Raw genomic sequence first — 23,049 nt, forward strand, 5'->3', positions numbered from 1 at the left:
TAATTTTGATGAAAATTACACTATATTAAGTTTATATATTCTATTTGTGTGTTTTATACAATCTTAAACATGAAAATGTATTAATGTTATACACAATTAAAGATTAACATGTTTTATAACATAGTAAACCATCTAAAAATTCCGCCCCGCATAATTTCCGATTAATCCCCGATTTTCTCTTTAGGTGCTAGGTCCAACCCGACCGCCCGACTAGCGCCTAGCGCGTTGCTGCTACGCATTGGGGTTTTAATTATATGGTAGAGCTTGATGTCACTATTGACTTATAAATTTGAAAGTAGTTCATTCAACAAAGCCTCCTTAATTAGATTTTTTATTTAGTTGGTGAGTCCACAAAAAAATTAGAGTTTATGGGGAATAACATACGTCATTGCAAACACCTTATTTTACATGGCAGGTTAAAAAAACCATTCATCAAAAATAGAATTGGGTCGAGAAAAACTCGGACATTTGTTTTCTTTTCGACAAAGTCCCACAGTTTCTTTCTAAATATTGACTAAAAAATCTAAGGTTCATTTTTCCCTCTCTCTTAGAAAACCAGGTCAACATAGCCTAGCCATAGAAAAAAAAAAAGAGAAGACAAACGACGAACCAAAAAAAATCAAGTATTGACAGAAGACGAACCCACCAACCACGTCTATTGACAATTATACATCGATTTGAGAAGAGACAACAACAACATTTCATGCATCTCTTCTTTTTTACTGTAAATTTAGCCTAGTTTGATCATAATGCCATTGTGTGCAAAGTTATTGATTCAAGAAGAGGGCATGCAACAAAACAAACTTTCCTGAGGTTGGTTTAGCTGACTGTTCCTCGACGGGGTTTTGGTTCTCTCTAGCTGCGAAAGGATGGCAGAAAATCAGGCAGAGAAAAGGTCGCGTCGTGGGTTGTTAGGTTTCGTGTTTGGTAGACGTGGCTTGTGGTCCAAGAAATGTACTGCGGACAATGGTAATAAAACCCCAATGCGTAGCAGCAACGCCTCCGCACCTTGCACCTCTAATATTCAGTTCACCAAATCTCCTGGTAACGAATTAAACTCCAAAAAGCTACAAGAATATAAAGTTTCACCTGAACCGATCCAGAACCAGACTCAGACCCAAATACAAAGACCTATTTCAAAACCCTTATCGAATCAATACCCTAATAATATTCCAGGACCGGTCCAACAACAAGCGAGGAAGGTGTTGCCTAGGGAATCTATCGGTTTATCAGGTGAGCTTGAGAGTATGATCATGGACAATCAGAAAGCCAAAGGGATGATGTTTGGTAGCCTCGGGAACTTGAAGCAGCCAGGAACAACAGCGGTTGGGAATCAAACCACTGTTCAAAACAGTGGATACGGTAGGAAGACAATGGAAGGTGAAGGGCAAACACCGGTTAGGCCAATATCGGTTTCAAATAACCAGGACCAGTCAGGGTCTTTGTGTAGGGCGATATCCACTCGAATGGATCCTGAAACGTTAAAGATAATGGGGAATGAAGATTACAAGAACGGCAACTTCGTAGAGGCTTTAGCATTGTATGATGCTGCGATAGCCATCGATTCGAAAAAGGCTGCTTATCGTAGCAACAAAAGCGCAGCATTAACAGCATTGGGGAGAATCCTTGAAGCAGTGTTTGAGTGTAGGGAAGCAATCAGAATGGAGCCTCATTACCATAGAGCTCATCACCGGTTAGCTAACTTGTACCTCAGGTAATCTCATCAAAGCCCTACCTTGTAACTCAAGTAATGTAATACCATCAATAATAAAATAAAAACTTAATAATAGGTTAGGAGAGGTGGAGAATTCAATATATCATATCAAACGTTCGGGTCCAGAAGCAGACCAAGAAGACATTTTGAAGGCCAAAACGGTACAGATGCATCTCAACAAATGCACAGAAGCCAAAAGATTGCGAGATTGGAACAATCTGATTAAAGAAACGAAAAACACCATAGCTTCAGGGGCTGATGCAGCTACTCAAGTATATGCATTGCAAGCAGACGCGTTTTTAAAGAGTTACAGACATCAAGAGGCCGATGATGCTTTGTCTAGATGTCCAGTTTTTGATGTGGAAATGAATACTAAATATTATGGACCGATCGGTTATGCCGGTTTCTTGGTCGTATGGGCTCAGGTTCACATGTCTTTGGGCAGGTTTGGTCCCTCTGATTTTCTGGTTTTCAATCCACATTTAGGAGTTAGGACTAGACATAAAACTAAAACGTTTCCTGATTTAACCGGTTTGAATGAGAAACGTTTTTTTTTTTTTTTTGTCAAATCAGATTTGAAGAAGCGGTTGAGGCGATTCAACTAGCAGCCAAGCTGGACAGGAACAACAGGGAAGTAAGTATGGTTCTCCGGCGTGTACAGGCCGTTACCGCGGCACGGTCCAAAGGCAACGATTTCTTCAAAGCGGGACGATTTCAAGAAGCTAGCGCAGCTTATGGGGAAGGACTAGACCACGACTCAAGAAACTCAGTCCTGCTATGTAACCGAGCGGCTTGTCTGTTCAAAATGGGCCAGTTTGATAGAGCCATAGGAGATTCCACGGCAGCACTTGCAGTCCGTCCTGCCTACGCCAAGGCTAGGCTGAGAAGAGCAGACTGTAACGCTAAGGTAGTATGTGTTAATGGTTTTAAAAATAAAAACTGTGTTGAGTTGTAACATTAATGGATGAGTTAATGAAAGTTTTCTTTATGAATCACTTCGGAAACATTTTGTTGTGGTTGCAGCTTGGGAACTGGGAGTTAGCGGTTGGAGACTACGAGATATTGAGAAAAGAGACACCGGAAGACGACCAAGTGATCAGAGGATTGATGGAGGCTCAGAATCATCTCGTGAAACGCCGTGGACATGAGAATCTTTAACCAATCATACACCGTTACATTTGTGTTTTATAATAATCTAGAACAAAGATTTAAACTTTTGCTAATATGTTTATAGTCTGAGTAGATGGAGATAACATGTAAGACTTTATAAAATGAACTCTTCTTATATATATGCAAAGGCAAAATAGTTATGTTTTTTTCTTCTGATAATACAATGTTTCTCTCTACATATAAGAGACAACTCCAAGTAGTAGATGAAGGAGAAGAAGAAGAGAGTTGAATAATAATCTCATGGAAGAGAAGCGGCATGATGCTGATGATGTTTTGAAGGAGTTTTACCTGCAATTGCTGGTGAAACCGCATGGCTTCTGCTTTGCTGCTCCTCTGTTGGCAATGGATTTGGTGACGAAGGGCTTCCTGGTGAAGCCTCCTGAGGTGGCGCTATCTTATCCTCTTGACCTGCCAAAATATACGATGTTCTTTGGATCATTTACAGGTCTTAATCAGTACTAATGTTCTGTTTAAATCGAGGTCTCTCACATTTGGAAGATGACCAGCCAGCCAAGCTTCATGTTTTCTCTATCGAAAACTATTCGGTACCCTCTCATGTAGTTCTCTACAAAAAAAAAGAAAGAACGATAGTATCTTTTTCATGAAGACATTGGTCTGAGTATGCGTGAGAAAAAGTGAATAAGGTATATAACATACGTCCTATGACTCCTCCAGTGCCTTCTTCAGTAGCACTGATAGGCAAGCAAAACTGAACAAGCCCCTGAAAAAAATGGTTTCAACCAAGTCTAAATCGTTGTTTCAAGCATGAATCATAAATGTACACTTTATGGAAATGATCTTACCTGACTTCGTTGGAGTACAAACAAAGGTTTGTGAATCAGGAATGAGTTATTGGACGAGAACTTGAGTTTGATCGCTGGCACCTTTGGCATAACACTGATCCATCAAACAAACAAAATCGACAGAAAAAAAACATGAGGAAAATCAACATAAAACCAAGCTTTGTTCTCTATGTTGTGTACCTAGTTTCATAGCAGTACTCCCATGGGCCACCATCGATCTTCTTAACAGTAGCGTTTATATGACTATCAATCTCAAGTGCAACTTCTCTGTATATTACTTCAGGTAGAAAAGTAAATGACTGTCCACTGTCGATAAGTGTTGTGAAATTCGTCTGCTTTAGACACGAATTGCCTATACAACAAGCCTCCACACCAACAATGTAAGCCACACTGTAAAACAAAAAATCAACAGAACTTGCTTAGTATAAAGTAAAAAGCTGTCTTAAAGCATAGAAAGATTCCATTTGGTCATTACAAGTCATTGTTGTACGGAAGGAAAAGTGTTGACTGCTGCGTCGACGGTCCCATATCACCAAAGTAAATCCTCCCCGAGTCCTCCTCATCAAAGCACATGGAGAAAGAGTTCCGCATGAGTCCCGCTTTGGCAAGAAAACTCGGAACCGAGATCTCTCCAGGTCCTAAACCCATCACACCATCTGGAGCAATCCCCTCCAAGAACTTACCACTCTGCTTCTTACCACATCTACAACATCAAAACACACACATACTCAAAAACCACAAACATAGAATACTCAAAAAAGTAAAAAGAAGCTCACCCTACAACAATTCGAGCCTTGACAGAAGAAGAAGCTTTGGCACTATACGCAAGATGCAAGACGTCCTCAACGAGCAACCCCGAGCTGGAGGTGTTGTAGCTAGCGTAGCTAACGGTATAAGGACATTGCTCCTTCGGACTCTCACAGGCTGGAGCTGACTCACAGAGCTTATGGCTGCAGGGGAACGCCTTGCTGGTGGTTGAAGCTGAGGGATTATCCTCGTTAAGATCTTTAGTAGCCTGCAGAAGAATATATGTAGCGCGGAAGAAGAAGAAGCATCTGCCACTCAATCAACTTGGAAAAATAAGCGCACTAACTAACTAACTGTGTACACCTAAGCATCATACTCTTATCATTACATCTCAACGTACCAAGCTGCTGTAGTAAGTGGAAGCTAAAGGAGCGCACTGCACACAGTTGCAAGGAATCCAAAGGAGGTCACTTCCGGAATCTAACGCCACAAGAAACGATACACTCGGTGTCCCAATGTCGAACCACGTGTAGTCAAAAACACAAAAATACAAACTTTAACATTTGAAAACATCAAAAGAAGAAAAAGATAACTTTTTTTATAATTTACCATCCAAAGTCGTTTTGCTTCCTTCTGATGGAACAAGGGATTGAGACTTGGCGCCGAGATTCATCCTCTGTCTTCTCAAATCGATGCTCGCGAGCAACCGATAATAAAGAAGACGGAGGCTAAGCTCTTCTCCGAGGCTAGAGAGAGTATAAAAAAGTAATAAACCCGGGTTCGAAACTCGGTACTTGCCAAATTTCGCGCTATTTTTATTAATGAAGCGTGGGTGAAAAGACCTTCTACATGCTCGTCATCAACCTCAAAGAATTATCGATCCCTCCATGGATCTCTAGCTACACTCCATCCTATATACAAAATCTAATCGAACAAAATTTGGTGTTGTATCAAACTCCACTGCCACGTCGCTATTTTGTAGTGAGCATCCTAGCTCCGTGAAAACCTGTGCCGCTAGTATCATCCCCCGGATTAGATTGGCTCGGCGGAGGGGATTGGCTCGGCGGAGTGGATTGGGTCGCCTGATCGACAGTCAAAGGAAGTCCAACTTCTGGCTTCTCGATCTTGGAGAGGAAAAGCTGCATGTTTGAGCGAAGAAAAGACTTGAATACGCAGAGAAACACACAAGTCGCGTGTACAAAGAAATGCCTGATCTTTCTCTGATCAGCCCCTGCACCACGCTGTTGTAGTACCACTTGAGCCCAGTGTTGCTCAATGTGGTGACCATCTCAGGAGACAGCATGATTGACGCGAGAGAGATTGAGTTATTGACTAGAGATAAAGAGAGAGTTCTTGAGTATTTCGATTTAATCACTCCCTCTCTCGAAGTAGATGTTGACGACTATTTATATAGTGGGGGTTACAATTCGGTTACGATTCCGTTACTTCTTCTGTTTTCGATTTTTTTTGATAAATTTCGGTTTACTTCAGTTAACTCGGGTTAGTTTTATTATAAGCGGCAATTTCACTGAGTGATTTGGTTCACACTTCAGCTTGAGAGGCCAAATTAGAGTTTCAGACTAAAGGAGGAAGGTGGGGATATTATGGTAATTTCAACCCGATTAATTAGAAACGAGAAATTATTAAAAAAATAATTTAAAAAGAGCATTCGAACCCGGGGCGAAGCGAGATACAACAAAAGCACAAGCCACTACACTACGTTCGATTCACTGATCTGTCTTACATGTAAACATATATCGTAAAGTATTTGTCAATTTTGGTTTTGAGTGTTTCGAAGTTCTCTTTTTTTTTTTGTTAACTTATATTTCATAAAGCCCAATGGGCAGATTACAAGATATTAATGTTACATAGACAAGGCCCAAACATAAAATACAAAGATGTAGCCCAAGTCGAAGACCCAAGTTGAAGGTTGGTTTTTGATTACTGTCCTTCCACGTGCCGCATCTAAAAGAAAACCCTAGAAACACGTGATGATACGTGTCAGTCATGCGTAAGCCCGTGATGGCAATCTCGGCCGTCACCATTCTTCGCCGCCGGGAGTTCTGAACATCGAACCTCCATCTTCTACCTCACGACTTCTTAACTTTCATGAAAGCCTCGCCGTAATCACTAATACCTTTTAACTCCAACTTTCGCTTAAGCCTTTGCTCATGCTCTGAAAGCTCTCTGTACGCTAGATGATAACTCACACACAGGTCAATTGACTGAATCAGAGATTTTTGCTGGACCATTGTCAATATAGAGACAACGCCAGCTCTACTAAATCTCTTTTAAGGCCAATCAAAATCTGTGTAACACCACCGCTTCCTTACAGCAGAGAAACTTTACTAAAGCCAGTCTATCGGCTTCAAAGAAGTAAAGATTGACGCTCGGCTAAAAGGATTAAGTGCAAATCCTTTGAATAGAGAGGCGATCTGACACAAACAAATGGGATATGAAGGTTTCATAGCGAAAGAGGAGAATACACCATAAGTTCCGACCAAGAGATAATCGGAACATATTTATTCACTTCAAAAGTCGCCATGCGAAGTATTAATCCAACAAGCGGAAGAAGAAACTCGCCGAGCGAAGATATATACAGCAGAAACAAAAAAAACAAAAGGGGTTGGTGACCGGTGGTAACACCACCGGCCACCGGAAACTGATCACTTTCGATGAAGTCTCTAGAGAGAAGGTAGAGAAAACGAAAAAGAGAGAAGAGAAAGTGTTTCGAAGTTTAATTTTTATTAGTATGAGTATGTTGGTGGTTTAAAATTTAGCTCTGTAAAGCAAGTCCATCAATTAGGACCTCTAAGGGGTTCTAATGATTTAATAAGATAGATTAAATAAGGTGATTTGGCAAGATTAGAACTTTGGTTAGTGGGAATTATTTTTTCCTCCTCCAATGGAAGAATCCCTTGGGGTTCCTTAAAAAAAAGAATTTTTTTTACAAATCGCATAGATAAGCAAGAACAAAGCTGATGATCAGCTTATTACCAGTCGCATAGATAAGTAAACATCAAACCAAAGAGAAGTAACCATCGGCCAAAGAAAAAACATAGTAAACTTAATGTTCTTCTGTTCTGAAGATGGAGAAAGTTTGCATACCGAAGGTGGAGAAAGGATAGTCCATATAGTAAATGCAAGACCTGCCAGAGCTTTCGTTGTAAGGAGGTGTGAGAATGTCGAGCACCACACATGGAGTCAGCGCAGTGAAACAATGGAGATTGCCTCCAGTCTTTGGGTACAACACTGGTAGTTCAGACTGTGGCGTTATCACTTTGTCGGTAACCAATTTCGCCAACCGTGCTGCTACAAGCAGTTGCAAAGAAATCTTTATATTATCAATCACACAAATGAACCAAAACTAGACACCCAAATGAGAAGAAAATAAAAATCGATAACCTTGTGATTTGTCATGTGTGATAATACATGGAGGTTCGACCCAATCGTAAGCTTTAACATGAAGTGATCCACAGAGGATTTTGCTAAAGACAGTCATCTCTGGATGGTCATGCAATGGAATCACTGAGGATGTTGGGAAGCAGAAAACACATATCTGAAGAAAGAAACATATAATTTAGATTTCTTGATTGTATCACTCACCAGTATCAAAATCTCAAAAGACACTTACTATAAGGGTATCACATTCATGAATGTCTAAGAATGTAATCGGCTGACCCCATCTTCCTACTCTGTTGACACGGCTAACTCCAGAAACTCCATAGCCTCTATCATCATCTTGAGCTTCCTCTTCAAGCCCGATCCCAATCGAAGTGAGTTCCTCCGGAGATTTGGTTTCGGATCTATCCAAATGCATGATCGAGTCCAACGGTTTCGGATTCAACGGTGAGAAGAAGAAGATGACCGAATCCAACGATTTCAAGCCTCAACGGCGAGAAGAAGAAGATGACCGTGCGGTGAAGATCTGTCTACACGGGCAACGATAGGACGAAGAGAGCTTTCATCCTTGCAAAGATGACTGATCGAAGAACAAGATAACAGATCGAAGAAGAAGACGATCGTTGGCGAGATCACCCAAGAATCGCCGTAGAAGACGGAGAGATCAAAGAAAGAGGAAGAAGAGAAAAGAAAAGAAGAGAGAGAGACATTCATGCGGTCCAATAGAAAGCCTCCACGTATGAATCCTTAACAATCCTAAAAATTCCAAAATTAAGATCGGTCCTATGCTTTCTATTTTTTTTTCATTTATTTTTTTGCCTTTATTTTTTCAGAAACAGCATTTAGGACTCCCGATAGAGTTGGTCTAAATATTATTTTACACCAAAAAAAGATTAACATTTATTTGTTATTATCTTTTTAAACTAAAATGTTATAGTACTTTTAAAAATTGTATCCAATTAATGGTATTGACAAGATTTTTTCTAAAAAAAATTTGATGTCCAAATATGGATGAAAAACTTATCATATTGAATTCTTTTCCCGTAAAACTAGTAAAAGAATAAATCAGAATATATATATTTTCTTATTGAAAAAACAAGGATAAGTCAGAATATATATTTTTTGATTAAAAAAAGAAGGATAAGTCAGAATATATAATTACTGACGCCAGGAGAAAGTGGAGAGACGTATCTACTCTACGAAACAGAATCTACCGATTCTTCTCAATCTTTGGCATCGCTCTGGTACTCTTGCTCTCGGATCACGGTGAAGCTGTGCTTGATCGCTTTTCCTGCTGCGAACTGATCTGATCCGAAGGTGAATCCCTACTTCTCTCCTCTTCTTCGTTGTACTAATCTCACTACTTGGTGCGGAGCCAACTTGGCTCGTTTGCGATATCGATTGGATTAGGTTTTTGCTTTTGCGCTACTCTGTCAACATTGTGATCTTGTTTCATAATGTTGATCAAATTGGATATAAAGAGTGACCGAGTCAATGGCCTAAGCTTCCACCGTAAAAGACCATGGATTCTCTTCAGTTTACACAGTGGTGTTATCCAGCTCTGGGATTATCGGTTGCGTACTATGATCCGTAGATTCGTCGAGCACGAGGGACCTGTTCGCGGTGTTCACATCCATAATTCACGGCCTTGGTTCGTCTCGGGAGGTATATGCATTCTTCTTTTCATGCGCTAACTATTAGCTCTTAGTGTGATAGGATTCTATTGGTAGAGGATTGTTTCATAGATTTGTCCCATCCTTGGTTTACTTACTTGACTCTAGCACTGAACTGATACAAAGTTAGAATTTATGTTTTGGCGTCCATTGAAAGCAGATCCCATGTAGACTGCTTTTTCATACTCTTCCAAAACATTATTTGTGTTGCAGGGGATGATTACAAGATTATAGTGTGGAACTACAACACACACATGTGCCTTTTCACTCTTCTCGGCCATCTCGATCGTATCCGCACTGTTCAATTTCACCACGAAAAACCTTGGATCGTGAGTGCTAGTGACGATCAGACTATCCGCATTTGGAACTGGCAGTCACGGACTTGTATTTCCGTCTTGACTGGTCACAATCATTATGCTATGTGTGCTTCTTTCCATCCTAAGGAAGACCTTGTCGTATCAGCATCCTCGGATCACACTGTCCGTGTGTGGGATATTACTTCTCTTGGGAACAAGACAGCATCTCCTGCTGATGACGCTATAGTTAAGTACGTCCTTGAAGGTCATGATAGAGGAGTTAACTGGGCTTCTTTTCATCCCACCCTTCCTCTCATCGTCTCTGGTTCTGATGACCAGCAAATAAAGCTGTGGCGTATGAATGGTATTTATTTCCTCCTCCTTCGTTAGTTCATTGAATTATTGTAATATTGGCGCGCTGAGGTAAGACATGTTTTCTTTTCAATTTTATTGCAGAAACTAAAGCGTGGGAGGTGGTGGATACACTGCGAGGTCATATTGATAACGTTTCATCCGTCATATTTCATGCAAAACAGGACATGATTATATCGAGCTCCGAGGATAAGCGCATCTGTGTCTGGGATGCTACCAAGAGAACAAAATTCCATACTTATCAATGTGAACGTTTCCGGACATGGGTTCTTGCTGTTCATCCTGAAATCAATCTACTGGCAGCGGGACACGACAGTGGCATGGCGGTGTTCAAATTTGAAAGAGAACGTCCTGCATTTGCTTTCAGTGGTGATTCTTTGTTCTATGCCAAGGATGGATTTTTGAGGTACTACGAATATTCATCTCAGAAAGATTCCCAGGTTATCCCTATTCAGCGTCCTGATTCTCGACGCTTGAATCAAAATCCAAGGACTCTATCTTACAGCCCGATGGAAAATGCAGTTTTGATCTGCTCAGATCTGGATGGTGGTTCTTACGAGCTGTACATCACACCGAAAGATAAGGTTGGTAGGGGTGGCATTGTGCAAGACGCAAAGAAGGGGACATGTGGTTCTGCGGTATTCCTTACCCGTAATAAATTTGCTGTTCTTGAGAAAAGCACCGGCCAGGAGGTGCTAGTGAAGAATCTAAAGAATGAGGTGATTGAAAAGAGTTCTCTGCCTATTCCCACGGATGGTATCTTTTACGCTGGCGCTGGAAAACTGCTTTGTAAGTCTGAGGATAAATTGGTTATATTTGACCTCCAGCGAAGGCTTGTTCTTGGTGAACTTCAGACACCTTTTGTTAGGTCCGTCGTTTGGTCTGATGATATGGAGAGTGTTGCTTTGCTCAGCAAAGATACCATCGTTTTTGCCAGCAAAAAACTCGTCTTCCAGTGCACGCTTCATGAGACTGTAGGTGTGAAAAGTGGAGCTTGGGACGACAATGGTGCCTTCATTTACACAACTCTGAATCACATCAAGTACTGTCTTCCAAATGGAGAGAGTGGAATCATCCGGTCCCTAGATGTCCCTATCTATATCACCAAGGTGTCTGGCAATACAATCTTTTGCTTGGATCGGGATGGGAAAAACAGGGTTATCACCATTAATGCAACTGAGCATCTATTCAAGCTTTCACTACTAAGAAAGAGATATGGTCATGTCATGAGCATGCTAAATACCTCCCCGCTATGTGGACAGGCTACGATTGCTTACCTGCAGCAGAAAGGATTCCCTGAAGTTGCCCTCCATTTTTCGGAAGACGAGAGGATCCGATTCAACCTGGCTCTTGAAAGTGGCAACCTCCGCTCAGCTTTTGCATCTGCCACACAGATTAACGAGAAAGACCACTGGTATAGACTTGGGGAGGAAGCTCTTCGCCAGGGTAACTCTGGAATTGTTGAGTTTGCATACCAGCAGACAGAGAACTTTGAGAAGCTATCTTTTCTTTATCTCATTACTGGCAATATAGACAAGCTTTCAAAGTTGATGAAGACTGCGGAAGTGAAGAACAATGTGATGAGTCAGTTTCACAATGCTCTCTACGTAGGAGATGTTAAGGAGCGTGTTAAAGTACTTGAGAATGCTGGTCATTTGCCTCTAGCTTATATCACGGCTTCGGTTCATGGTTTAAATGACATTGCTGAGCGACTGGCGACTGAGCTAGGAGATAACGTGCCTGTATTGCCTGAAGGGAAAACTCGGTCGCTTCTAATGCCACCATCTCCCGTCATGTGTGGTGGTGACTGGCATCTTCTAAGAGCAATTAAAGGAATATTTGAAAGTGCAGCCAGAGGAGGGGCTGTTGATGGCGATTGGGGTAAGAGACTTGACATGATCGATATTGATGAAATGGAGATCAGAGACATCGACGGCATCTTGGAAGAAGCAGAAGAAGAAAACGTCGAGGGCGGTGAATGGGTGCTAGTTGCTCACCAACCAGAGCGTGACACTCCTAAAGTCTCTGCCAACGCACGTTCATCTATCTCTGTAACACCTAGTCAAGGTATGCCCGTAAAAGGAGAACTAAGGAGAAGAAGGAGATTCCAAGTTGTAGATATCGAACCATAGTGTAAATACATTTGTTATTATCAATAGAATGCTCATTTTCTACACAATATCTGTTTTATTCAATTCATGGTTTCCGCGGGAAAGTTTGCCCTTTTTTGAAGCCCTCTTGACTCAAAAAGACGAGAAGAAGGTTCTGCCTTCGGATTGGGATCTCTGTTTCTCCTCCTTTGATTTTATGGATTAGGTTAGGTTTTATTGTCGTCAACTGCAACTCTGAATATTTGCTTGTGTATCTCTTCTTCTGAGAGATGCCTTTAATGAAAATTGGGTGATGGAAAATGGCTTAAAGCTTTTTTCTTCTTCTTTTTGCTGCAATTCCCTTGCATAACTCTCAACTTGTGATCTTTGTTGCAATTCTCGAGGTTTTTGCTTAATGAAGTTTTTGTATGTATCTCTTGCTAACATGAATACAACTTCCTCGCATTTTGTTCAACCGACAAGGTTTGAAATCTACTGACCCTCTCAACCAAATTGGTATGTGGGAAGAAATCTTCAAGAACAATGGAGGCTTCTATACTCCTAACTCTCTCGTAATCCCAACAAACGAAAAACCAGACAGCTTGGTACACTTCCTATTTGTTATTTGTCTCTGATACGTTCTCTCAGAAACTAATGGTTGCCTTTTCATCTTTGTTCAGCCTGATAATGGAACAGAAGGAACTCCTCAGAAACTAAAGCTCTTTTTTCTCTCCACTTGATTTAGTATTTTGGAAGAAACCTAAAAACAAACATATTGGTATGACTCAGTTGGCAGATATTGAACTTACAAGCAAGCAGAAGGCAGTCTTTGAGAGCTTAAAGCAAGTTAACAGTGCGATGAAGGCGATTCAGAGCGAAGTCAACCTTGATGATGTTCAAAAACTAATGGATGACACTGCCGACGCCAAGGCTTATCAGGATGTGAGTTACCTATAGCTATAAAGATGAGTATTCGTTTGCTTTGTCTAACTTGTTAAACTACTTGGGGGTGTTAGGAGCTGAGTGCTATATTGGGGGAGAAACTATCAGAAGAAGATGAAGAAGAGATATCTTAGTAGAATTCGACAACCTCGAAAGTCAGGTATCACAATCATGGTTTCTCTCGTATTACACATTCTGTCCTTGTTGATGTTTCTTCTGGTACAATTTACTCTCTTTTTTATAATCTTCTTGAATGGAGTCAAAGTGGTGATATATAATGTTTTAATGTTTGTTGAAAGCTCAATGTTGAAGACATGCCTGAGGTGCCTACAACAGAGCCAGTGCGTGAAGAAGACGAGATATTGGATCTCCCTGGTGTGCCGACAAAACAACCACTCGCTCCCAACGCAGAAATGTCTTCAACAAAAGAGAGAAGGTTTTTTGGTCTTCTTGAAGTAAGAATTGGTTCATAGAAAGAACCTTATAGGCACGTTCTCTGAGAAATGTTAAGTCCCACATTGGAAAGTTTAGACAATGAGTGTCTAATATATAAAGAGATATCCAATTCGTACTACGATGTCTTTTGGGAAGGAGCTCAAAAGTAAATTCATACGGGCCAGCCAATTAGGCCCAAAGTGGACAATATCGTACTAATCAGACAATATAGAGTTGAACATGGGATTTCACAATCCCAACAATTGGTATCAGAGCGGTTTGACGAAAATCTGCAAGAAGACCAAAATACCCTACTAGCGTATGAGGCCTTTTGGGAAGGAGCCCAAAAGTAAATCCATGTGGGCCAGCCAATTAGGCCCAAAGTAGACAATATCGTACTAATCGGACAATATAAAGTTGGACATGGGCTTTAACAAGCCCAACATTCTCTTTGTTTTGAGTGCAGTACTTGAAGAACCTTTGGAAGCTTGATTCATGAAGAGAAGAACATGATTGAACTATATAGCCATTCTTTCTTTGGACACTTTTTTCTTCTTCTGTGTGTTCTTGAAGCTGCTCATTGTGTAAAGCTTGCAAAAGAACAAACTTCTTGTAATTTCCTGTGTGACATGAAAAAAGAAAATGTTGATCATTATGGTTTATGTATGTTTTGGTTGGTTTCTAAAAATTAAGTGTGTGTGACATGAACAAGCAACAAAATCGATGGATAACAATTAACAAGGATATTTGTAAAATGGGAAAATGTCATTTTTTTTTTGTCATCTAGTAGATTAAGATTATATCAAACATTCGGTTACACGCATACAATAACGACAATGTCTAAAGCCAAAAGTCGGCGAGGTAACAAGTACCACCCGAAGCCAAGAGCCGGCGAGTTAACAAATACCACCCGGAGCCAAAAGATAAACATAACACACACTCTTAAAGCTAATATATAACCAAGAAAAAGGAGACAAAAGGCACAAGAGTGAAAACCAAGCTTCAGCAAGGAATGCTCAACCATGCACTCGAAGATGAACTTACCTAGCGAGACCTCATCAACCACTAACACCAGTAGAAAGGAGTAAGAAGGAGGACTGGAAGCACACGAACATCACCAATACATATAACTGAACTAAAAGAGGTTAGAATCTTTAACCGTCGCTGTAAACACCCTTCAATCCCAACTAAGTCTCGCCATTGGACCTTGAAAGAGTTCTCCACGCGCCTCATACGCACCAACATACCATCACCCTAAGGCAAAGCCTAAGAAAGCTTTCCGACTACGTCTTATTCAACAGCCGGTAACTAGATAAAAACCACTCCAAATCCAACATTAACACGAGCAAATCAGCGGGAAAATGTCATTCTAATACCATTTTTGTTTTCAGATTTCAAAATATAAACATTCTTTTTGTTTTACACAAATTGAATTAAATAAATGGAAGATGATTGATGCTAATTGTTATGTTAAAAAGACTAAAGAGTAGTGTATATGTTAAACCAAACCGTAATTTAATTTAGCCAAGAAAACCAATAAACCATACCGTGAGGGAAAGGAGTATAACCGTCATCAGCTGTCGATCAATCTCTCTCGATCTGGTTGGGGGGTTTTATAGGGTTTAAGCAGCGATGGCTCTCTGAGCTTCTTCATTTGGAAATCTTCATCGCTCTTATACGACAACTTATTCAGCGCTTCTTCTTACTCAAAAGGTGATCCTATGTATGACTCTTAACGAATATAGAGAAAGGGATTTCATTTTGGTGATTTCTCTAAAGTGTTTGTGAAAATGCCTCAGAGATTGTTGATTTTTATAATTGTATTGCATTCCCATTTAATACATCTCCTGGTTTTGTAGGAGCAATTGAAGAACAATACAAGAAACACAGAGATCACCCCGAAGCTTTATCCTTATGTTTGGGGTTCTTATACTGTTGTCTACGGTGGTCTTTTCCTTTGAACTGCTTATAGATAGAGGAAGCTTAGAAGAACGGAGGATCCAGTTCGTGGTCTCCAGACAAGAGAATCTTTAACCATTTAAAAACCATTTCTAAATTTGTTATCTCGGTGTAAATACAAACCGTTACATTTGCGATCAAAGATTTTTAAAATCTTTACACTTTAAAACGAACTCTTCTTATATTATATATATGCAAAGGCAAAATAGTTATGTTTTTAATAAGACAAATATTATCTCTACATACAAGAGACAACTAGTAGAAGTACAAGAAAAGGAGAGCTTAATAATCTCATGGAAAAGAAGCAGCATGGTGCTAATGATGTTGAGGACGATGATGTTTTGGAAGGAGTTTTACCAGCAATTGCCGGTGAAACCGCATGGCTTCTGCTTTGCTGCTCCTCTGTTGGCAATGGATTTGGTGATGAAGTGCTTCCTGGTGAAGCCTCCTGTGGTGGCGCTATCTTATCCTCTTGACCTGCAAAAAAAAGACAGGATAATTTAGATTGGATCCTGTACAGGTTTTAATCAGTAGTAATGTTCTGTTTAAAATCCAAATCTTACATTTGGAAGCTGACCAGCCAAGCTTCATGTTCTCTCTGTTGAAAACTATTCGATACCCTGCCATGTAGTTCTCTACAGAAAAAAATAGTAGAAAGATGAAAGTCTTTTTCAGGGATACATTGGTCTGAGGATGTGTGTGAGAAAAAGTGAATAAGTTTATGTAACCTACGTCCTATGACTCCTCCAGTGCCTTGTTCACTAGCACTGATAGGCAAGCAAAACTGAACAAGCCCCTGAAAGAAAAAAAAGGTTTCAACTCAAGTCTAGTAGTTTCAAGCATGAGGTGCACTTATATGAAAATTATCTAACCTCACTTCGCTGGAGTACAAACAAAGGTTTGTGAATCACAAACGTGTTATTGGACGAGAACTTGAGTTTGATCGCTGGTACCTTTGGCTCAAAACTAATCCATCACACAAAAAGAGAATCAACAACATAAAACCGAGTACTTAAGACTCTTTCTATATGTTGTGTACCTAGTTTCATAGCAGTACTCCCAAGGGGCACCTTCAAACTTCTTAACAGTAGCGTTTATATGACTATCAATCTCAAGTGCAACTTCTCTGTATATTTCTTCCGGCAGAAAAGTAAATGACTGTCCACTGTCAATAAGTGTTGTGAAATTCGTCTGCTTTAGACACGAATTGCCAACACAACAAGCCTCCACACCCACAAAGTAAGCCACACTGTAAAACCAAAATCAACATTACTAATTTACTATTAAGTAAAAGCTGTCTTAAAGCATAGAAAGATTCCATTTGGTCATTACAAGTCATTGTTGTACGGAAGGAAACGTGTTGACTGCTGCGTCGACGGTCCCATATCACCAAAGTAAATCCTCCCCGAGTCCTCCTCATCAAAGCACATGGAGAAAGAGTTCCGCATGAGTCCCGCTTTGGCAAGAAAACTCGGAACCGAGATCTCTCCAGGTCCTAAACCCATCACACCATCTGGAGCAATCCCCTCCAAGAACTCACCACTCTGCTTCTTACCACATCTACAACATCAAAAACCACACACATTCAAAACCACAAACATAGAATACTCAAAAAAGTAAAAAGAAGCTCACCCTACAACAATTCGAGCCTTGACAGAAGAAGAAGCTTTGGCACTATACGCAAGATGCAAGACGTCCTCAACGAGCAACCCCGAGCTGGAGGTGTTGTAGCTAGCGTAGCTAACGGTATAAGGACATTGCTCCTTCGGACTCTCACAGGCTGGAGCTGACTCACAGAGCTTATGGCTGCAGGGGAACACCTTGCTGGTGGTTGAAGCTGAGGGATTATACTCGTTAAGATCTTTAGTAGCCTGCAGAAGAATATATGTAGCGAGGAAGAAGAAGAAGCATCTGCCAATCAATCAACTTGGAAAAATAAGCGCACTAACTAACTAACTGTGTACACCTAAGCATCATACTCTTATCATTACATCTCAACGTACGTACCAGGCTGGTGTAGTAAGTGGAAGATAAAGGAGCGCACTGCACACAGTTGCAAGGAATCCAAAGAAGGTCACTTCCGGAATCTAACGCCACAAGAAAGGACACGCTCGGTGTCCCAATGTCGATCCACGTGTAATGCAGCCTGAGTCAGAAAACAAAAACGTTAGAAACATTGTAAATAAAGAAAGATAACTTTTTTTATATATATAATTTACCATCCAAAGTCGTTTCCGGAAGAAATCGTTTTGCTTCCTTCTGATGGAACAAGGGATTGAGACTTGGCGCCGAGATTCATCCTCTGTCTTCTCAAATCGATGCTCGCGAGCAAGCGGTAATACTCGAAGCTCCGCTTCGATGGAAAGGAAGTCGCCGGAGACTTAATCGACGCTCTGCCTTCGTCGGAGAAGCGGTGGATCAGTCTCGAGGAGAAGACGGAGGCTAAGCTCTTCTCCGAGGCTAGAGAGAGTATGAAGAAGAGTAAAAAAGCAGATCGTGACGACATTTAGGTTTTTTTGCTGAAACAAGAGCCAAGCTTTGAGATTGCAAAAGACCTTAGCAAGAGCCGTTACACAAGAGCTAACCAATGACTTTAGAATTGCATTTTTTTTTTTTTAGTTCAAACGATGCACACACAGAGATATTTGTTGGTCGGGAGCTGTGACTGACTGTGAAAGAGAGAGAGAGACAAAGGAGAAGCTTAACGGGAAGAAAGCGTAGTTATGAAATGACATGATTACCCCTGGCTATGTGTACTTTACACGTGTACTCAATCATTTGTCCGGTTTGGTTTCAACGTAATTACGGTTAGACAGCAACTCGGGAAGAAAGCTGTTAGCGAAATGACGTGATTGCCCCGACGCTACACGTGGTCTCAATCATCATCCGGTTTAGCTTTAATGAATACGGTTAACGTTGATTTTCCCTGAGCGATCGTTCGTCCGGTTTGATTTCGAACATTGGTTCCGGTATACTTGGTTTGGTTCACTGTCTTTTAGAAGCCCTAATCAACATATAAATCTTACAAAAGCCGATTCAAAACCCTGCACTTTTGTCGGAAAAATCGCCGGAAGATATGGGTTACGGTAAGCATAGGCGATCGAGAGGTGGCAATTCGAATCCAGGCCAAACCAGTAGGACTGAGAATCTCGGAAGGTATGATAAAGCTTCTTCCTTTTTTTTATCCTTTAGCGTCGTGGTTTATTCTCTGGTCGGCTGATTACTGTTTTCGTTGATCTTGTAGGGAAGATGAGTCGCTTCCTCATGATCCAGGTACTGAAAGAAAGATTGATTTTTTTCCAACGGTGGAGTATCGTTGTTAGTGTTCTTTATTTTTTGTGATTTTTTTTATTCCTGTAGGATCTGAGGATGAAGCACCAGTTCCAAATGTTCAATTGGCAATGTGGGTATGCATGTTTTCCTTTGGTTTTTTAAGAAGAAAAAAGTTGTAATCCTAATTCAACTCGAGTTGTTTTTAGATGTAACTATTGTTGTTGTTGTTAGGACTTTGGTCAGTGTGATGCAAAGAGGTGCACTGGTCGTAAGCTTGCTAGATTCAACTTGTTAAAAGTAAGTTTCTATGGAACTGATCATACATGTATATCTCCTCTTCTTGTCTTTATGTTTTAATGTCCTGTTTTAATGGTTTTGTAGGAATTACGGGTGAACACTGGCTTCGGAGGTGTTGTTTTAAGGTATCTCTCTCTATACCTCTTGTTACTAAAAGTGGATGACACATTCTTAATCCTGTGTTTATTTAAAACCATAATCTTTGTTGTATGTGTTTGACAGTCCAGTAGGTAGACAATGTGTTTCCAAGGAAGACTATAGTTTGATCAAAAGTAGAGGATTAGCTGTAGTTGATTGTTCTTGGGCACGCTTAACCGATGTCCCCTTTGCTAAGCTGCGTTGCACCGCTCCTCGTCTCTGTAAGAAGTTACAATCAGTTCTGCTGAAAATATATCAGGATTTTTAGCTAAATCTGTAAATTAAAAATCGTTTTGCGTCATGGTTGCAGTACCATGGTTAGTAGCAGCTAACCCAGTGAATTATGGAAGGCCTTGTGAGCTTTCTTGTGTGGAGGCTTTATCTGCAGCTTTAATTCTGTGGTGAGTCAAAAAAAACTCATCTCATGGATTGTGATCATATATTATATTGGTTTTTCTGAGTATGTCTTGCATTCTGTATGTTATTAACCAGTGGAGAGGAGGAGACTGCAAATCTTTTGCTAGGGAAATTCAAATGGGGTCATGCCTTTTTGTCTCTTAACAAGTAACAAACGGAAACTAGCAACACATACTTCTTTTTCCCCTCTTTTTGACATCATTTTTGCTTTTTGCCCGGGTAGTAACATTTGGACTATGCAGGGATATTCTGAAGGAGTACTCGAAATGCGAGAATAGTGCTGAGATCATCTCAGTGCAAAATTCTTGGCTTACTCAGCAAACTCAGATCTCAAAACAACCAGCTCCCCTCAAAGAACGTTAGTCACATGTTTCTTTATTTCTCTTCTCTGTCACTATTACATACCATCGTATGATGAATTTCATCATGAATGAGTTGTTGCTTTTGATTGTATTGGTTTTGTGTGTAGATGTAAGGAAAGAAGGTGATGAATCTGAGGATGATGATGATGGCCTCCCTCCTCTTGAGAGGAACATGAACCATATCATATCGGAAGACAGTGAAGAAGAAGATGAGGAGGATGAAGATGATGGTCTCCCTCCTCTAGAGAGGAACATGAACCATGTCAAGTTGGGAGACAGTGAGGAAGATGATGACAACAGCGAGTGAAGAAGACAGTGAGGGATTAGTCTTACACCTGGAGCAGTGTTGTTGAATCTTGTGGAGTATAATACCATGTATTATTATTATGTTTCTTTTTCTATTAATAAAAACAAATTTTAATATTTTTCAATATCAACATTTTTATTAGGTCAAACAAAATGAAAATCTGAAATTGAAAAAAAAAAACACTAGACAACGAGGTTTCTTTTTTTTTTCTCCTTTTATTGATATATCAGTTAAATTTCATCAGAGGTCTTTGTTTGTGTTTGGTAACCACAAGTGGAGGTGTGGCTGAGAAGATAGCATCAGCATATCAGTTGGTTGTTGCTGAAAACTCAAATGAAGAAGCTGAGATGAAGAAATGCAAGTCTGCAGTTAAACGGATCATGAGGATGGAGAAAAGATGTTGAAGAAGCTTGCTCTACTGGTAACAATCTGTTTAATACTCATCACATGTGCTTCAGTGAATTCATATGTTTTATGTCTCTCCAGCTAAAGACAACCCCGGAGAGACAATCACTGGCGAAAGAATTGGAAGAGGAAGTAAACTCTTTGAGATAATGTATTGAGAAACTTAAACCTGTTCAAGGAAGTAGAAGTTCCCTTGCAAGCCAGCTTAAAGACGCACTAAGTCCAAATTACAATAAATATATGTTGTTAGAGTTTTTTTTTTTTTAAATACAACATATATGTCATTGTTATAAGGGCAATTCTCTCGGATGGTTCTTTTTAAATTTTTGTTATAACTATATAAATGATTAAATGTCTCCGCCACTGGCGTAGTTGTCTTTCGTTGTCAGACATGAAAAATTGACATATATGTTGAACGGACTTATGATTATGACGTCGTCGATCTCTTAATGCTCTTGATATTCTAAAGAATAAAAACTTCTCTGTTTTGTAATTATCCCCACAAGATTCTGAAAGTAGCATTTCTCCTCTAAACATTGGACATCAGACAACTGTATTAATTTACAAGTCGGTTACACACATAGCCAACGAGTTTGTAGAAGAAAAGAAACATGTATATATAAGTATATATATCGTTAAGCAGAAAAGAAGCCGTTAGAGACGGCAAGAGCAAACTGAGATTTGGCTTCAGATTTCCTCTTCAAACTCTCCATCTTCTTTTCCTGATCACTCCCAAACATCTTCATCCTCGCCGGAAAATCATCCCACCCACCGATCTCCGCCGAGTTTGATGCTTTCTCCGACGTTAGCTTCAGCCTCCGCTCGTATTCCTCCACCACTAGTAGTGCTATGTCAGCCATTGTATCAGTCTCTCTCTATTGGTTATCTTCCAATCTTTATGATGAAACATACATTCAACACGTAAGAGCTATTTATATTGCTTTAACGTGCGGTTTCGGATAAGGATCATCCCATTATTTTATTTATATTTATTCCAAGGGAAAATGTTTGATTATTTGTTATTCTTATCGTAATTGATTTCTATTGGCTTTTGGTAGTTTCTGGAAAAGGTTGGCGACGGTCGGTTTCTTGATACCATGTGCACCGATCGATGTGAGTCAGTAAGTGTAATAATAGTATTTACCATCAAACCTTTTTGCAAGTGAAAGCTAGATCACTGTGATCAGAAGGTCTATAGTACCAGATCAGTACATTAAGGCTGTTCGTTTGGTTGCCGCAGGTACTTGCGGCTGCGGCGACTATTTTTAAAAATTTTGTTCGTTTGATTGACGCCGAGACATGCGTCTAACCGCTGCGTCTGACGCCGAGACCTGCGTTTGACGCCGTAAAATCTCGCGGTCGCGACGTAAATTGTGCGTCTATTTAACATATTTACAATTATATCCTTAACCTAATTAATTATTTACGAAAAAACCTAAATCTAATTGACGCAGCCGCAGGTCTTCTCCCATCGACGCAACTCTCTCCCATCTCTCTCAATCTCTTTCTCCATCTCTCGATCTCTCTCTCGATCTCTCTCAATCTCGAGCCCTCTCTCCATCACGAGCCCTCTATCCATCTCAAGTCCTCTCTCCATCTCAAGCTCTCTCTCCATCTGCAAGTGTGAGATGAAGTGATGGTGCAATGCGAGGATTCGAGCTCTGTATCCATCACACAAACCCATCTCAAGCTATCTCTTGATCTCTGACACTAACCCATCTCCGAGTTCTCTCGGTCTCTCAATCTCCGACCTCGAGCTCTCTCTCTCTCTTTGAGGTAATTATTTCATCCTTTTGAAAACTTTGGATCAATTCGTTAAGATTTGGACTAGTATTTGACTTGAAAGTTTCAGATTTTTTCTTTGCTCTGTTATTGAACAAACCCATCTCAAGCTCTCTCTTGATCTCTGACACTAACCCATCTATGAGTTCTCTCGGTCTCTCAATCTCCGACCTCGAGCTCTCTCTCTCTCTTTGAGGTAATTATTTCATCCTTTTGAAAACTTTGGATCAATTCGTTAAGATTTGGACTAGTATTTGACTTGAAAGTTTCAGATTTTTTCTTTGCTCTGTTATTGAACAAACCCATCTCAAGCTCTCTCTTGATCTCTGACACTAACCCATCATGTCTTGTTTATGCTTAGGTTTGTGTAAAGCTGAGCTCTCTCTCACGAGCTCTCTCTTCTCCGAGCTCTCTCTCACGAGCTCTCTCTTCTCCGAGCTCTCTCTCACGAGCTCTCTCTTCTCC

General features: G+C 40.3%; 5 protein-coding genes and 2 pseudogenes across 7 annotated transcripts; 4 read left to right on the top strand and 3 right to left on the bottom strand.

Moving 5' to 3' along the window:
• Positions 1 to 868: 868 nt before the first annotated feature.
• On the top strand, positions 869 to 2,876 carry LOC106317356 (inactive TPR repeat-containing thioredoxin TTL3-like). The gene is made up of 4 exons (XM_013755185.1): positions 869 to 1,714; positions 1,791 to 2,159; positions 2,288 to 2,621; positions 2,738 to 2,876. The coding sequence occupies exons 1-4, from the start codon at positions 870 to 872 to the stop codon at positions 2,870 to 2,872; spliced, it is 1,683 nt and encodes a 560-aa protein (XP_013610639.1). The 5' UTR covers position 869; the 3' UTR covers positions 2,873 to 2,876.
• A 121-nt stretch (positions 2,877 to 2,997) lies between these two features.
• On the bottom strand, positions 2,998 to 5,737 carry LOC106315293 (annotated as a pseudogene).
• Positions 5,738 to 7,394: 1,657 nt separating this feature from the next.
• On the bottom strand, positions 7,395 to 8,254 carry LOC106315294 (plant cysteine oxidase 3-like). The gene is made up of 3 exons (XM_013753032.1): positions 8,069 to 8,254; positions 7,840 to 7,993; positions 7,395 to 7,746 (listed from the first exon to the last, which is right to left on the bottom strand). Exons 1-3 carry the CDS (start codon positions 8,252 to 8,254, stop codon positions 7,502 to 7,504), a joined length of 585 nt encoding a protein of 194 aa, XP_013608486.1. The 3' UTR covers positions 7,395 to 7,501.
• A 770-nt stretch (positions 8,255 to 9,024) lies between these two features.
• Positions 9,025 to 12,353, top strand: LOC106317921 (coatomer subunit alpha-1-like). Of its 2 annotated transcripts, XM_013755734.1 has the most exons (4): positions 9,025 to 9,153; positions 9,318 to 9,501; positions 9,723 to 10,169; positions 10,262 to 12,353. In XM_013755734.1, exons 2-4 carry the CDS (start codon positions 9,420 to 9,422, stop codon positions 12,307 to 12,309), a joined length of 2,577 nt encoding a protein of 858 aa, XP_013611188.1. In that variant the 5' UTR covers positions 9,025 to 9,153; positions 9,318 to 9,419; the 3' UTR covers positions 12,310 to 12,353. The 2 variants fall into 2 exon arrangements, with proteins under 2 accessions (XP_013611188.1, XP_013611187.1); XM_013755733.1 differs by lacking the exon at positions 9,025 to 9,153 and having other exon boundaries at positions 9,165 to 9,501.
• A 694-nt stretch (positions 12,354 to 13,047) lies between these two features.
• On the top strand, positions 13,048 to 14,261 carry LOC106315295 (annotated as a pseudogene).
• Positions 14,262 to 15,765: 1,504 nt separating this feature from the next.
• LOC106317923 (aspartic proteinase-like protein 1) lies at positions 15,766 to 18,270 on the bottom strand. Its single transcript, XM_013755735.1, has 9 exons — positions 17,823 to 18,270; positions 17,611 to 17,749; positions 17,236 to 17,474; positions 16,936 to 17,163; positions 16,643 to 16,852; positions 16,476 to 16,569; positions 16,336 to 16,399; positions 16,167 to 16,238; positions 15,766 to 16,080 (listed from the first exon to the last, which is right to left on the bottom strand). The coding sequence occupies exons 1-9, from the start codon at positions 18,107 to 18,109 to the stop codon at positions 15,842 to 15,844; spliced, it is 1,572 nt and encodes a 523-aa protein (XP_013611189.1). The 5' UTR covers positions 18,110 to 18,270; the 3' UTR covers positions 15,766 to 15,841.
• Positions 18,271 to 18,633: 363 nt separating this feature from the next.
• LOC106317924 (ribosome biogenesis protein TSR3 homolog) lies at positions 18,634 to 21,466 on the top strand. 2 transcript variants are annotated; one of them, XR_001265244.1, is made up of 12 exons: positions 18,634 to 18,759; positions 18,848 to 18,876; positions 18,964 to 19,010; positions 19,108 to 19,173; positions 19,258 to 19,298; positions 19,396 to 19,532; positions 19,622 to 19,712; positions 19,804 to 19,875; positions 19,971 to 20,086; positions 20,198 to 20,465; positions 20,672 to 20,818; positions 20,884 to 21,466. XR_001265244.1 is itself a non-coding variant. In XM_013755736.1 (10 exons), exons 1-10 carry the CDS (start codon positions 18,680 to 18,682, stop codon positions 20,395 to 20,397), a joined length of 879 nt encoding a protein of 292 aa, XP_013611190.1. In that variant the 5' UTR covers positions 18,634 to 18,679; the 3' UTR covers positions 20,398 to 20,528. The 2 variants fall into 2 exon arrangements, 1 of the variants encoding a protein (XP_013611190.1); XM_013755736.1 differs by lacking the exons at positions 20,672 to 20,818; positions 20,884 to 21,466 and having other exon boundaries at positions 20,198 to 20,528.
• The last annotated feature ends 1,583 nt before the right edge of the window (positions 21,467 to 23,049 follow it).

Source organism: Brassica oleracea, chromosome C9, assembly GCF_000695525.1.
Source record: "Brassica oleracea var. oleracea cultivar TO1000 chromosome C9, BOL, whole genome shotgun sequence".
NCBI classification, from domain to species: Eukaryota; Viridiplantae; Streptophyta; class Magnoliopsida; order Brassicales; family Brassicaceae; genus Brassica; species Brassica oleracea.

Coding starts and splice junctions, on each gene's coding strand:
- LOC106317356 (XM_013755185.1), top strand. CDS start 870: ATGGCAGAAAATCAGGCAGAGAAAAGGTCGCGTCGTGGGTTGTTAGGT. Junction 1,715..1,790: donor TTAGCTAACTTGTACCTCAG/GTAATCTCATCA, acceptor ACTTAATAATAG/GTTAGGAGAGGTGGAGAATT. Junction 2,160..2,287: donor GTTCACATGTCTTTGGGCAG/GTTTGGTCCCTC, acceptor TTGTCAAATCAG/ATTTGAAGAAGCGGTTGAGG.
- LOC106317924 (XM_013755736.1), top strand. CDS start 18,680: ATGGGTTACGGTAAGCATAGGCGATCGAGAGGTGGCAATTCGAATCCA. Junction 19,533..19,621: donor TTGCACCGCTCCTCGTCTCT/GTAAGAAGTTAC, acceptor TCATGGTTGCAG/TACCATGGTTAGTAGCAGCT. Junction 19,713..19,803: donor TCTGCAGCTTTAATTCTGTG/GTGAGTCAAAAA, acceptor GTTATTAACCAG/TGGAGAGGAGGAGACTGCAA.
- LOC106315294 (XM_013753032.1), bottom strand. CDS start 8,254: ATGCATTTGGATAGATCCGAAACCAAATCTCCGGAGGAACTCACTTCG. Junction 7,994..8,068: donor ATGAATGTGATACCCTTATA/GTAAGTGTCTTT, acceptor TTCTTTCTTCAG/ATATGTGTTTTCTGCTTCCC. Junction 7,747..7,839: donor CACACATGACAAATCACAAG/GTTATCGATTTT, acceptor AACTGCTTGTAG/CAGCACGGTTGGCGAAATTG.
- LOC106317921 (XM_013755733.1), top strand. CDS start 9,294: ATGTTGATCAAATTGGATATAAAGAGTGACCGAGTCAATGGCCTAAGC. Junction 9,502..9,722: donor GCCTTGGTTCGTCTCGGGAG/GTATATGCATTC, acceptor TTTGTGTTGCAG/GGGATGATTACAAGATTATA. Junction 10,170..10,261: donor AAAGCTGTGGCGTATGAATG/GTATTTATTTCC, acceptor ATTTTATTGCAG/AAACTAAAGCGTGGGAGGTG.
- LOC106317923 (XM_013755735.1), bottom strand. CDS start 18,109: ATGTCGTCACGATCTGCTTTTTTACTCTTCTTCATACTCTCTCTAGCC. Junction 16,853..16,935: donor CTTCCGTACAACAATGACTT/GTAATGACCAAA, acceptor TTGGTTTTACAG/TGTGGCTTACTTTGTGGGTG. Junction 16,570..16,642: donor GAGTACTGCTATGAAACTAG/GTACACAACATA, acceptor GTGATGGATTAG/TTTTGAGCCAAAGGTACCAG.